At 37.9% G+C, this 15128-nt stretch overlaps 1 protein-coding gene and 1 long non-coding RNA gene across 12 annotated transcripts in view; one reads left to right on the top strand and one right to left on the bottom strand.

The window, feature by feature from the left end:
- Positions 1–755: 755 nt before the first annotated feature.
- Positions 756–3265, bottom strand: LOC144001311 (uncharacterized). 9 transcript variants are annotated; one of them, XR_013278435.1, is made up of 5 exons: positions 2863–3265; positions 2626–2737; positions 2181–2348; positions 1227–1321; positions 756–1100 (listed from the first exon to the last, which is right to left on the bottom strand). It is a non-coding gene; the product is annotated as an uncharacterized LOC144001311 (long non-coding RNA). The 9 variants fall into 9 exon arrangements; XR_013278436.1 differs by having other exon boundaries at positions 1227–1318; positions 2622–2737; XR_013278442.1 differs by lacking the exon at positions 2181–2348 and having other exon boundaries at positions 1227–1318.
- Positions 3266–12146: 8881 nt separating this feature from the next.
- adgra1b (adhesion G protein-coupled receptor A1b) overlaps positions 12147–15128 on the top strand; it is a 156044-nt gene continuing 153062 nt past the window's right edge. For 2 of the 3 annotated variants that reach the window (XM_077494791.1, XM_077494792.1), the window contains exon 1: positions 12147–12818. In XM_077494791.1, coding sequence (XP_077350917.1) covers positions 12598–12818 — 221 coding nt within the window. In that variant the 5' untranslated portion in view covers positions 12147–12597. The remainder of the gene's footprint in view (positions 12819–15128) is intronic. The other variant, XM_077494794.1, reaches the window with a different exon arrangement.

Consider the following 15128-nt stretch of genomic DNA (forward strand, 5'->3'; position numbering starts at 1 on the left):
GATCTCCTTTGCTCTGCTGCCACCTGCTGGCCGTTTGTGTAATAACCATTTCTGCAACCGTTCTTTGCAGTTGAGAGGCTGCATCAAAGCCTTATGTATGCTCTAGAATAAAAAAATAAAATAAAATAAAACAAAACAAAAAAACATATAAATACGTCTTTGGGACACTTAAGACATAAAAAAAACATTTACAAGTTATTGGGAGCAAATGAGTTAATAATCATAATTATCTCTCTATATTTTTTCTGTCTGTCAGCATGTGATTGTTAGCACTTGCTGGAATTGTGATTATCATTGTTTTTGCATTGTTACCGACATGTACGAAAGCCCTATTTGACTCACAGGTTCGAAAAAGTCCTTCCACTTAATTCAAGACTTTAACTCTGAACTCAGCTTGCACTCGTCCTCATTAATGGGGTGCTGCAATCAAATTCTAATACTACTCTGAGGTTTGGGATAATTTGCAGACTATCATCAAGGGCTTTAGTGAAATGCAGCCATGCATGCTGAAGATCTTTGGTAAAATTCGTGATGGGTCGAAAGCCTTCAGCAGTTTATTTTGGAATTGAAACACAAATTCGATAGCATGCTGAGATTAGAGACCATATTAAGAGTGTTTGGTGTTTGAGGCTGCACTCTTTAATACATAAATACATGCACAGTGAATCTGTATTTTCTGGAGGGTGGACTTCGTACAATCTTCAAATAAGACACCAGACAAGATGAAATGCGGAAAATAAAGAAAGAGACTCCTGTTCCCATTCTTTTTCATTTTATAGTGCAGTTTAAAAATGAATCAATCAATAAATAAATAACTTTAAATACAATCTGAATGCAGAACTGGAACCAGCTGAGTGTGGTTTCAAATGATTGACGGCTCAAACGCTCTTCATTCCCGTGGATGAAAGTGGTGTCAACCTCCTCTCCAACTGATTACGCGACTGGAGAGACACTCAGACGCTTCAAGAGAACCGGTGCCATCATCCAGTTGGTTCTCTGCTCTAACGGGGTCACTCGGGGCTTCATGTAAGGTTTTTCTCCACTGAGGATTCACATTTTCTTCAGGCTTTTGCTTTTGCCACATTTCACTCTAGTTTCAACTGAAATAAAGGACATTAAGTAATGTTTAATTCATTTGTTTGACAAGTGGATGACATTTTTTAAATTTGAGTGATTGATTGTGAAATATTGTACAGTATTGCATGAAAGCTGAACAGAAAACTTACAAATTGCACCCTTTTTTAACACTCTGGTTAAAATCACTTGGGATGAGGGTGAAGTTGTTTGGTTCTGCTTCTGCTCACGCTGCAACCCTCTACTGCTAGGTGGAAGGCCAAGTATGACTTTCATTACCATGACAACCAACGGTGAAGCAAAGTTGTAATGAGGCAATGGCTACAACTAACCCAGAGTGTAAAGAAAAAAAGCAAGCACTGTTAACTCATTCACTGGCAGATGTTTTTAAAGCAGGGCTGTCATACCGCCAGCTGTTTTTTTTTTTTTTTTTTTTTTTTAAAGCTTTCAAGGCTAACAAAATATTGTGCTCTTTCTTAATTGTATTATTTAAAATTACCTAAATATCCAATTATTGATTAAATTATTTAATAATTTATTGGTCCAGTTTAATAAAATAAATATACGTTAAACTATGTTTTATTATATGTTATTATTTTACAAATAATAATGTGGACTAAAGAGGAAAAAGAGTGGATCGTATGTGGCCGAGGATTGTTGCACATTGCCACTATCTTTAGTATGTCACAATAAATAAATACAAAGTTACATATCAAAGCTTTAATTTGAAAAAATGATTTTCCCAGTGTAATCTGTAAATGTACTGCAATGTTTCTACTGCCGTTTTATTATCTTAAGTCAAGATGAGGCAAGCTAACAACCTGGGGACTTTCTAACTACAAGTTGTACACACACGACAACACAATGCATGAATTGTAATGAAAATGTAAACAACTAATGTTACAACATGAAATAACAGATTAAGATACTACATTTAAAAAAAAAGTTAAAGCCAAAGTTAAAATTGTGATCTTGATATATGTAATACAGGAGGGTGTTTTGAAAGTTATAGTAAGAGATCAGCAACACTCATTCCACCAACCCTATGTTCCGTTATTTTAATGAAATTTAAATGTTTTGAATTTTGGGTTTCAACTAATTACTACCGGTTGACTGTGCAGCCGGTGGTTGTCTGTTGCTGCTGTGGTGCCATGAGCAGATGTCCTGCAGAAGCAGCTCCATGAGGGAGCCCGGGTCAACATTTTGCTTGGCTTGCTTCCAGTGTCAGTCAAGTACAAGGGAGTGAAAGAGAAGGGAATGGAGTGGAACTCGAACTGGAATGGAAGATAATATACTTCACTTTATCACAGAGGTGTGTGGGCCTGTTTTATTATGATAGAGCTGCTAAGGAATGGGGCTTCAAATGTAGGATTTTCCCAATTTTACAACATCAAACTGACACAGTTTATAGCAAATATTGATCTGGAAAATAAACATTTCCTTGTTTATATATTTCTTTCTGAATTCTTAAAAATGTTTTCATACTACATTGCCAGAGGCGGTATTTTTTGTGCGTGTAAGCGTGTGGCCTACTGTATGCGTGTTACGTACTCTCCAAGCTGGTCCTGTTGATTCAGCTGGAGTCTCTTGAATACTTGACAGCCAACTGACGTCCTCTGTCACTGGGTGCCTGTGTGCAATCATGACTCAGTAAGCCCCACATCTCAGAGGAGAGCAAATGAGGGGGAAAAAAACAGCCATCAGGGACAAGCGGAGCGGAGAGCTAGAGGAGCAGAGGTTAGCCCGCCCTCGAGGTTTTGAGATTTGTGGCGCACGGAGTCAACTTACATCCATCTTGTTCCAAGACCTCCCTCGAGAGTACAGCATGTGTGAACACGAGGAAGGCTGCATTACACTACTCTCCAAGGGAAGCTAAAAGTCTCAAATGATCCCAATTAACAGCTATATTAGTCTTGAATGCCTCAAACCACGTCTTCTTCACAATGGAAAAATAACTGCTTTCCAATGCAATGTGAACTTTTGAACTTGATGAAACAATAACTACTTTGTTGGTTTCAGGTCAATACGAAAATTACTTCCACCATCCTGACATGCATGCTATTTTATTTCAGTAGTAACCGCAACTTCTCAGATGTGCAATGTCATGGGCATTGTTAGATTAGATCTCTTCATGATTTGATATGTGACTTGAGCTACGCCGTTCTCAGGCATGACAGGGGAAAAATAATGAATCGACACGGACAGCTGGGAGACAAGAAACTAAATACACATACACTAATTGACAATTAGACACAGCTGGGCAAGACACAATCGGAAGAGGATGCTGATTGGTTGACACACGAGGTAGAGCAGGCTAACCCAGGTGGACATGACAATGCTTGACAAGACGAGGGAGGCACACAAGGACAACAAAACAAAACACAGATCATGGCTGAAACTTAAACTCAAACAAAACCCACTCAAAAGTAGAACCCTGACAAAAGCAAAAACAAAAAAAACCAACCCAAACCATGACACCGAACTTAATTGGAATTGGGTTTTGTAGAAATAAAAACGTAATGTGAAATAATTCACTAGCTAGTGACTTGCCTAAATCCAGTGCATGCAGTTCAGTTCTTACTCTGGAAATTTTAATGTGGATGTGAATGGCTGTCTTTGCACTATGATTGACTAAGGCTGGATACACATACAAATATAAATACACATATAAAGATAATCCGTCTGTTTTGTACGGATTTTGCCCGTTCCTGACCAAGGACGCCACACGCTTAAAAAAAAAAAAAAAAAAAAAAAAAAAAGTGGATTTGTCAAGATAATAGGATCCCAAATGAGTGGGTCAGGGCTGACGATCTTAAATATTAAACATGTTAAATATTTTAAAAAATCTTCATGTGAATGGGGAAAGCTGATGATTCTCGAGCCATTTGACTGTGTGGAATGTGACGTGGTTGTAGCCAATCAAGGAAGCTCCCTGATTGATGAACAAGGAAGCAACGGTAAATAAAACAAAGTATGCCCTACCCAATGTCGCTTTTTTTTAATTATTTTTTTTATTTTTTTTGTATTTGTAAATGGCAAGAAGTTTCCAAAGCAAGTCCTTTCTTGTGGGCTTGGCCATCTTACAACACTCGCACCTCTGGTCCTCTTTGGAAAAACTCGACAACTATTGGCACATTCCCAGAAGTGTCCGCTCATCTTTGTCATCATGTGAGAGCTCTGACTCGATGGTGGAGCTGACTACTTACGTGTGTGGTGTTCTGTGTTGAGATTATCGGAGGAGACCACACGCAATATGTCCAGAACTGTTAAATGCCTGATTTTCCATCCTTATACGGGGTGCCTAGTCCACCTTTCACCCACAGTTAGCTGGGCCTGGCATAAGCTGCAGTTTCTTGCAAGATTGGACCACATCAGCATTATTAAACATTTCATATTTTCTTTGAGCTAAAAAATCTGAATTTCATCCAAAGTCAGGAAATAAATTGTCCCAAAATCTGTCAGAGATTTGGCAGCAATTCTCAATTTAACAACAAGCTTTGGTGGGTTTTGGGCCTCCAGTGAGGACTTAAATGACCTTGTCCACCCACCAATATCAGGTTTTAGTTTTACAAAATATATACAAAAAGGCAATAAAGCAATATGTGCCATTACTGAGAGAGAGAGAGAGAGAGAGAGAGAGAGAGAGAGAGAGCAACGAATATCATCTACTTGTAATAACAAGACAAAATCATGAAGATTGAACTAAAATACATCAACAGAGATCCCGATTTTTTTGTACATCATAAAATCAATCCAACTTTCTTTTCTTCTCAGAGCCTCTGGGCTAGTTGTGCTAATATGTGGTGCTTTTGTAAGGGTTGAATAAATCCTTTTATTGGTTCGAAAAAAAACTTTGATGTTGGTCAACCTCTCCTCACAATTTCCATTTTTTTCTTTAAATGTCTACCATGAAATCTTTTATAATGTTGAATACAAAGTCGATTTTTCCCTCCTCCTTCTCCATCAGCCATTTTAGGATATTATTATATGCAAATTGCAGCAGAAATTTCAGCTCAACACATTGAAGCTGAAATCTAATTTGACAAAATAATAATTAAAAAAAAAAACTAAAAGAATGGCAGCCTGGTAGCCAGAAGAATTGCTATAAAATGAGGGAAACAAACTGTTTGAAAATAAATTAATGCAATTGGATTTAAGTTGTAAGTGCCTCTGATAGTGTTTCGTCAAGCAGAGAATACCTTACAAGTCCTCACTGTAAACTACTGACAAAAAGTGTACCTACAGTGTATGTCTCCCTGTGTACCCAGAATAAGGATCTCAAACATCACACCAAATTTCAAGTGTCAATGAACCATAATACAAATTTGACTGCAATGCATTTGTCATGGCAAATGTGCCGTTTCACCTCATTTAGGAACGCTCCAAGAATGACCTTCAGTTTGCTTTTCTTTTGATTTAATGGCCGACGTTTCAACAGCCCCTGCACCCACAGCCAACTGAAACAGTCAGTCACCATCTTTACAGTGGCAGAGCAGCAGCGGAACTTTATGCGGTGAGGCTGCACCACACGTGTGGTTTTCACCAATTAGAGAGCGCTCGTGATTCATTTTTGACGGCAGTTGAAGGGGTGAATGCATCTGATTGGATGGTAGAGTCAGATAAAGGCAGGTTCAAAGATCACCACCTCATTTGTGACCATGAAATGTCCAAGAAAATGTTTTCATTTAAGAAGTCAGAGGTCCTTGGTCCTTATGTTGGGAATGGGAGTGGCTAAAGCGGAGGTTTCTGTGGTGAGCGGCATGTGCTTTCCTGATTTCCTCCAAGTTTTCTTCTTTGATGCGGGCAACAGAAAAGAGACGTTTCTCCAAGGAAGGCCATGATGCAGATGAGTGGGTACGAATTAGGGCTAAGTTTAAAAAAGGAACTTCTTAACTTGACCATTTGGGAGAACGATAGACTGCCACCAAGTTTTTTGAGGCAACTCTGAGTAAGTTCTCTTATTAGAGAAGTAGATTGAGAGAGCTGTAGCAACAGGCATGAAATATCTGTCATGGGAGAGCATCAGCTCTGACTCTGAGATGACCTTCGCTGAGAACAAGTAGCAATTATTCGCCCAAAATGGGCATGATAGACCAGGGAAGTAACTCCTGCCTGTTAGCCCTTCCTATTCTCAGTTTACAACCATAAGGGTCAGAGTTCACACACGTTACCTCTCTAGGCTGTTATTGAGCCTTTTTAATTACTATAATCGTGGATTATATTCTCTGGGGGTAAAATCATGGTTCAACTACCTCATATGAGGCATATATTGAACATTTTTGAATTAACGTTAACGTACCAGCAATATGCTGCAGTTTCTGATTGGGAAAAAAAAAAGGGAAAACAACTCTGCCATAAAATAAGATAACATGGCTTGGTAAAATAAATATTTTGAGGTTGTCCGTGCCCTTTCCCTTCTACTCCGGCATGAAATGTTCCCCTGATATTTCATCTCTTCATTTGATCCCTTCTCACACAGGTTAGATTATGAGTGGAAATTTTTATGAGGCCAACATGACTGCTACACCACTGACAACACAGCACTGCTGTTTCTCGACGATATTACATGAACACAAAATCCACAAACAAGACCAACCAATAACTCGCAGTTGCTCTCCTTTTATTTATTTTTTATTTATTTATTTTTTTCTATTAATTGTACTTTTACGTGTCCCATTACGTATCTCTCGGTAGGCCTACTCTCAAACCTCAAACCTTTTGGAAATATGATAATCAAGATTTATATTTTAGGAAAGTACCTGTATACATTTGACGAAAAGGAGTCGAGTCGACAGTGAAATCCAGCCTCAAGTGGAGGAGTTAGGGTCGCAAGTAAGGGATGGATGGAACATGAGTTGGATGGATGGATCGGTGAGGCATCCTCAGTAACGTAATCGCGGTGCTGTTCTACCTTCCCACCCTCACCTACGGTCACAAGCTATGAGTAGACTAGTGACCGAAAGGGCCAGACTCTTGATAATAGCAACAGAAATATATTTTCTCCACATGGTGATAAGCTCGGTCTTGTGTGAGGGTATCAGAAAAGATCCTCTGCTCCTCCACATCAAGAGCTGCCAGTTGAGGTGACTCTTTCAGATGCCCAAACAGGAAGAGGCCTCGGGCAGCAGACAGACGATATGGAAAAGGAGGACGCAAAGGAGGGGGGAGTTGCAGGCCTTGACTCTGCTATGAGAGTGTGCTTAGAAGGAGCTGCGAAGGTGCGGAGCAAGCACTTATTTGATGGACAGCTTCACAGGAGTCACCAACACAGTCCTGGATGATTTTTCATTTTATTTTTTTATATATGTACTTCTATAATATTTTAGATTATTATTTTTATTATACTTTATATTATGTTATTTTTTATTATATTTTTAGTTTTCTTATTCATTCAAATTTAGACAAAGTATTTTTTGCCTACTGAATTGTTTAACTAATGCATTATATGTAAAAAAATAAAATAAAAATAATAGCTAGACGAAGTGCAATTTCTGGATAAATTGCGTGGGAATGCTGAAAGCTGAATGCTAACATGAATGCTTATGAAGTAAATTGAATGATAAATTATGTGACAATTACAGTTTAAGTTTTAATTGAAGTTGAAAAATAAATTAATAAAAAGAACTGAGCAGTATCACAGAACTGGTAATGATGATCAGTTGTATGTATGGAAGTGGGCGTGGAAAGTGGGACTTAGAAAAAGTTCAATGTCAGTCCCATTGAAAATGAAAGGGGAAAAGTTGATATTTAACGTCAAATTGTGTGAGTACTATAAATAATGGGGACTTTCAGCATTCCCACAATAACCAAACGAATTCAAACAGGAATTTGAATGACATATTTACACACAGATGAGATGTTTAGACACATTTTTCCTTCCTTTGGTAATTGTCCTTTCAGAAGACCATTGTAATATCATTTTACAGTTTCACACAATTGTTCATGTTTGCTGAGACCACCTGTCAGATTAGCTGCAAGCTAAATCTGTCATTTTCTGTGGCACATTCTCTCAACACAGTGTACAAACACAAAGCATTCTCAGTTAAAATGAAGAGAGCTTTTCTACCAAAGGGCACAGCGTAAAAAAATAAATACAAACAAAAAAGGCAAACTGTCATCCTGCTTGTGGCCTTGCCAAGTGGAGCAGGCAGGTAAATATTTAGTGAGAACTGTGATTGCTGCTAGCCATAGTCTATTCCTCCCTGTCAGCGAGTAATAATGAACATCCGTGAACATTAATGAGTGTGTGAAAACATGTTCTGCAGAGAAAAACAAGTTTTTTTTCATTGCTGCAGTACAGCCGACTTACCCACCAGTGTACTCAAATGAGCTCTTATCTTGAATTATTACTGCACAATGTTGTATTAAAATTTAATCCTCTGGTTTGAAGTATTGTTTTGCTAAAATATTGCTTCATGATTATTTCAATTCATTCATTTGCATCTCCGTTAAATTTGGGTGACACAATTGCTAGTCTCCCTGGAATCCACATTCACACAAAAGCCCTTAAAATCACATCATGACATTACTTACATATAGTATACAAACTAGTTTGAATAAACAGTATTCCTTGATATAAATGTAAGCACAGCTGATAAATGGTCAGATGGTACAATTAACATTAAACATAATTCTACTATTTTACATTATTATTATTATTATTATTATTATTATTATTATTATTATTATTATTATTATTAGTGTTGTTCCGATACTGATACTGGTATCGGCAGAGATACTGCATAAAAACAGTGGTATCGGTATCGGTGACTACTCACAAGTAACATGCCGATACCATTAATTCCAACGCTAATATAGGATTTTGGATGCTGCATCTTGTGTCTTGCTCGTGCACGACATTCACTGATATATGACATGTTCACTGCATGCCGATCTAAGATATCCTATTGGCCCTTGAATGCTAGGAACCAATGGCAGGACAGCTTTTTCATGTTGAGGAAAAAAAAACTTAAGTATCGGTATGGTATCGGCCGATACTGCAAAGCTGGGTATCGGTATCGGGAGCCAAAAAACGGTATCGGAACAACACTAATTGTTATTATTATTATTATTATTATTATTATTATTATTAAAAACAGTGATGTCATCGTGACGTAGGCCATCAAAGGGTCTATATTGAACCAATTTGTTGTCAACATGGTTACCACTTTGTTCTTTTTCATCATGAAGTAGACGAGGAATTATTTTAACCTCTGACAAACTAAATTAAAAAGGGACTGTATATTTTCTGTTTTCCACCTATCTCTGTATTGCCATTTATTCGAGTGAAAACTGGAGCTTCAATCAATTCTTAGGTAACGTAACTGAAACCATGAATCACGATTAGCCATCCAAAAGGGCTTGTCAGATTTGAGGCTGTTTTCCCTCACGACCGCTCAAGCAACTCAACGAACAGCCGTAGATCACAGCCATGAAAAACGGCAAGATGGATCCCCAAAAACTGTGATTCCAGACACACCAGGTGACTTTCCTATTGGTCCCCCATGGAATATCCTCATGAGCACTTACAGCTATATGGCAACTCCATCTGTGAAAACATGCGTGAGGGCAGCCGTGGGGGGTGTCATGCGAGCACAATGGGGAGGGAACCAGGCCTCCATGTGTGGATAAACACACGGGACAGGATGTGCTCATCCCTGTGTAGCTTACCCAGAGTGTGTTTTTGCCGCTCAGAAAGACAAATTGAGAGCACACACTGGTTTTGGCAGGTCAGTGGGAGTGGCCTCAAATTATCTTTTGTTCTCCGATCAGAGCCATGTAGATAATGAGGGAAGAATTTTCACACATAAACTGTGTTTAAGTATCTTATGGGGAACACATCTACTGTATCAGACTCTGTTTCAAAAGTCTGACAAAACCAAAACTTGATGAATGCAAAAAGAAAATGATCTTGCCAGTATTTTGTGTCCATATTTTTTTTTTTTAATCATTTTTGTTCTTACAAACAGGTACAAAATTCGAATGAGCAGTGAGAGTGCACACTCAACAATAAATGCTCTTTTTTGTTGCCTTTCTGCCTATGATATTTATGAATTGAAAAAAATCTGAGTAAATTTATTGTATCCCAGAAAAATCAAACTAGACATATCGGTTTGTATAGAGCGCTTCAAACGTACATGTTTCATCCCATATTTCAGGCATCATTGTGCAATATTTTGATATTTGAGGCTTTAGGTGGAATATTATCTCACTTACTCCAAATAACGTATAAATCCGTTTTTTTAATGTTCTAAGTGTCCCAAAGACGTATTTATACGTTTTTTTAATTTATTTTTTTATGCTAGAGCATACAGAAGGCTTTGATGCACCCTTTCAACTGCAAAGAACGGTTGCAGAAATGGGAGTTATTACACAAACGGCCAGCAGGTGGTAGCAGAGCAAAGGAGATCAACCAGGGCCATCTAGAAAAAAAAGCTCAATTACTTTGAATTTTAAATAGATTTGTGAAAACTGATTAAACTTAGCTCTTTTCTAATGCTAATTGCTGCAAAACGGAAACACATAGAAACATACTTTTTTTTTCTGATGAAAGAAGAGACTTTAATCTTTCTTTTGATTGGTTCCATGCCTTTATAGCAAGAGAACACAATATTCTGTGGGCCTTGCAAAATCAGTCAAAATCCAGTAAAACAGCCGGGAGCGAACGGGACTGCTTCTGTGAAAATGGCTGGGAGTGAATGAGTTATGATTTTGCTCTTAGAAAAGGTAAATAAAGCTTTGAAACTAAGTGTTGATAAACAGGTTTTTACAAGCATGTTTGCGGACCTCATTTATCCGAGTGAGATATTAAAATCTATAGGTGTTTTAAAACAGGTCTTGCATAGACTCTTACTTGTTTTTGTGAATCTCATCAAATAGAAGCCATAACTAAATTCTCCCCAGTCACCTCCTTGTCTTCAATTTGAACTGGGGCCCCCCTGGTACCAGGTATTCATTGTTAATCTGTTTTCTCAATCTAGTAATTTGTCTACTCATTTTGCTTATTTGTACCCTCAATTTACTAATCTGTACTTGCACTACAATTTAATGGATGGAAGACGACCGCTCTACCACTGAGCCCATTGAAGTCACAACAATTGACAATAGTTTTCCAAAAAAATGCCAAACAATTATGTTTCCATGTTTTCATTGTCCGTAAACCATAAACATCTCAATGAATGGTGGAAACATTATGTGATAGTTGATTCTCATTTAGCAGCAATAACCTCAACCAAATATCTCTTGTATAGTTGTAAATCTGAGCTGCGCAACAAATATAAGTCAGGAAATATTTTGCATTATTTTTCTAAAATTTGAAGGATGCCAGGGCAACTTTGATTTAAAAAAAAAAAAAACTAACAAAAAAAAACCTTTAATTTATCATGCGTACTAAAATCAGTCAATGTAGTAATTGCATATACTTGCAGTGTTTTTTTTTGTTTTTTGTTTTTATTTACTAGTACATTAACATCATTCTAAAAGGCAAACAAGATTTTGGGGTGGTCGAGAGCCTGTAACCCACCTAAAAACATCACCCCCTGCATGTGAACAGCATCTGGAATCCCATCTCTACGGTCAGAACCAAAACAAAAGCAATATGTCATAAGATGACCATTTTTTAAAGCAGCTACTTGGATAGCATTCATGTAATTTGCATCTTGCCATTGAGCATAAGTGGATGAGGCTAAACTGTCTTTTTTCACCAGTGTTATGTAGACTAGAGAACTGTTACTTGTTTAATTGTAAATAGCTAATTTGCATTGGTGCATATTTAGGAAAGCTCTACAGTTAAAGCAAATGCATTAGTAGATATCAATTTCAGTATATGCCGCAGGCCGCTTAAAAATGGATAGTGGGCCACAAATGGCCATTCTTTGTGCTCCTCTCTTCTCTATAAATAAATATATGTGGGTGGCTCTCTTGAGGTGAGAATAAAAGTTTTCACAACACTGTTTGTTTACGAGTGTTAAAATGAATAGAAACAGTATATTCACTCTGTTTTGTATTGGCAGATGACAGGTCATGTGACTTATCTGTTAGGAAGAGTTCAGAAGCCACGCTGAAGCCCAGTAGGCTTGCTGGGAGGGACTTTGTGGAGGCAATAGCGGCTGGTAGCAGCTCTGACAAAACTTTTAGGAGGATAATTAGAGAGGCTTTTTCGACTTCAAATGTGTCATTAAACTGTGAGGGTTAGCATGCGGCAAAGTTTGTCTAGACTTTTGGAGCGCGTCCTTCATATTACGCATGGCGCAGCGCAAGAGAACATTACAAGTTGTAGATGGGAAGAATGGAACGGAACTCTGTGTCACGTCACCCATTGGCCAAGCAAACCGATTTACGCTTGAAAAAAAAAGTAGCGCCAGTAATTTTCGACTTGCGGACATGACGGCGGGAGAGCTGGACCGCTTTTGCATGCAGGCTGGACTTGAAACTGAGCCCATGTGAAATGGTTGCGACCTGGACTACAAGCTGGGACGACATCACTTGACAGATGAGCGTGAGAACGAGCACGGTCAGTCCATCATGAGGATTCTGACATTACTGTGCGCCATGGTCGGGCTGTGGGGGTCCAACGTGGCCAATTATAGAAACTGTCCGGACCTGATCGTGGACAGCTGTCAGTGTTCGGCTGAGAGGTCCAAAGACCTGAGCAGGCAGCACGTCCGAGTCAAAGTTGTGTGTGATGATGTGGACCTGATGGAGACATTGCATCCTAGCTTTTTACCCAACAGAACCTTCTCACTGTAAGTAGTGACAAACTTGAGCAACTTTAAGCAACTCAGTGAATGAGAGATGTACAGTGTTCCCTCGTTTTCCGCTGGGGTTAGGTTCCAAAAAATACCCGCAATAAATGAAATCCGCGAAGTAGTTAGCTTTATGTTTTACAACTCTTATAAATGTTTTAAGGCTCTAAAATCCCCGACCGCACAATTTAGACACTTTTCTCATTGAGGCATTTACATGTTCTCACATTTCTCTCTTGTTCAAACATTGACAATGTTCAAACCTTCATAAATTTGATAAAATGGGTATATTACTGTAAAAAAGTATGCAAAATTGAACTCATTCACTGCCTTTGACAAGTATACTTGTCAATTGTATTTTTTAGAGCGGTGCTAAATGGGGGCGAATCTGAGCATGCTCCACTGTAAATATCAAACTTGGAAACAACTTTACTGATGCCCAACCACCGGTAGATGACATCATTGCCCCATTTTATAGGAAATAAACACAGTTTCAGAGTCCATGGGAGAAATGGCTGTATTTTGGCAAACCTACATTTTTCTGCTGTCAATTATAAAAGAACGGGACGGGACAAAAAGTAGGGAGTCTATTCTGTTATTTGGTAGATTCGGTTTATATATAATTATTGAATGTAATATCACGTGAGTATTGGAAATGTAAACATTTTCTATAATGACTGGAATGAGTTAAAAAAAAATCCGCGATACAGTGAGACCGCGAAAAGTGAACCGCGTTATAGCGAGGGAAGACTGTAATGTTAGTCATGGTGGGTTAAACTTACGGTTCATGGAAGTAAAAATAAATTTGTCAAAAATGGTATAGAAATTGCCAATGTAACTATGTTTTTCACAGAGCTTATTTCCATTGTTCCAATAAATGCATAAATCATTGTTTTTTTTCACTCTACATACTACAAGATTCATAGCAAGTTTCAATTTTATGTCTGAATTTCGTAACCCAGGCGACCATGAAATCAGCAAAACAAAATGACAGACCTCATAACGGTATATATATATATATATATATTAGCTGCATCATACTGAAAGTTATTCAAATTTGGATGTTGCACTTTGATTGCGACTCTGTAAACCCTTCCTTAATATTCACGTGCACTCTCCTGTTGATGAAATAGCACTTCATACACTTGGGGGGGGGGTTGATAATGTTCCTTGCCTCTCTGCAGGTGCACTGACTGACTGATTCACTCACAGTTTTATTTCTTGGAGACTTGAGAGTGTGAAAGTAAATATGAAATGTAAAGGCTATTGACAAATTACAGCCAAGCACTCATTCTGCACTGGGAGCTCAGATGATTAATGGTGGCACTTTGCTTACTGTAATTTATTTAGTTTGGAGTTTTGTTTTGTGCAGGCAAAGAGACTTTTCTTCCTCTAAGTGGCGAATGGTTAAGGGCTTTGTTCTGTATTTAGCATTTGTCAAAGTGCTGCTTTTTGCGGCTTCCAGGTACTGAGGAAATTGGACTTTTTAAAGTGGTGCATCTTGATAAAAAAAAAAAAAAAGGGAACAAAAAATAAATAATACTGGAATGTACAGTATACATTTGGAAATTTGGAACTAAGTAACTTGGCTTGTCTTATTTTGCATGGCAAGAGAGGTTTTAATGGAAGGGTTCATGCAAGTAATAGCATAATATAGTTCCAGGTCGGGAAAAGTATGGAATATGTAAATTATTATTTTAGACTGGATGAGAAATGTGAACTGTTAACCTCTTCCATTTTTATTCTGCTACATCCTAGCACACATTTAATCTGTGTATAAGCACTCCCATTTCTCTTTATATTTATTTTAGCATATGTTATTGTTCTATCTTTATTTTCATAAATCTTGGGATTTACTGGGCTAACCTGGTACATCGTGTATCGTATTTTGCGCCATATCATTTGGAAATTGTGTTGGCATAAGAAAAAAAAATCCCTTGTATTCTTGAATTTTAAAGGAAAGTAAACATTCTTGAAAACTTAAAATATAAGTTGAAAGTACAATGAGAAAATAAATTAGTAAGAAAGTAAAATAGCAATAGAAAAGAACAATACCAGCTGTTCCTGTCGTGCGTGTGCGTTGTCCTCTTATGGGCAGTGTGGTGCCGTGCAATATTTTAAAAACAAAGTTTGTCTTGTATTTAAATATACAATGTGTGGGATTCTTTTTGTTGTGTTTTGTTTTAAAGTAGACTCAAACTAGGGAGTCGTTCTATAGGATGGCAGAATCACCTACACTAAATACCAGCAATGTGGTGCATTCGTGTTACTTTCACATTGGGAACTTGCAAACAGAACACACCGTTCTGC

Source organism: Festucalex cinctus, chromosome 14 (assembly GCF_051991245.1).
Source record: "Festucalex cinctus isolate MCC-2025b chromosome 14, RoL_Fcin_1.0, whole genome shotgun sequence".
In the NCBI taxonomy this organism is placed as follows: Eukaryota; Metazoa; Chordata; class Actinopteri; order Syngnathiformes; family Syngnathidae; genus Festucalex; species Festucalex cinctus.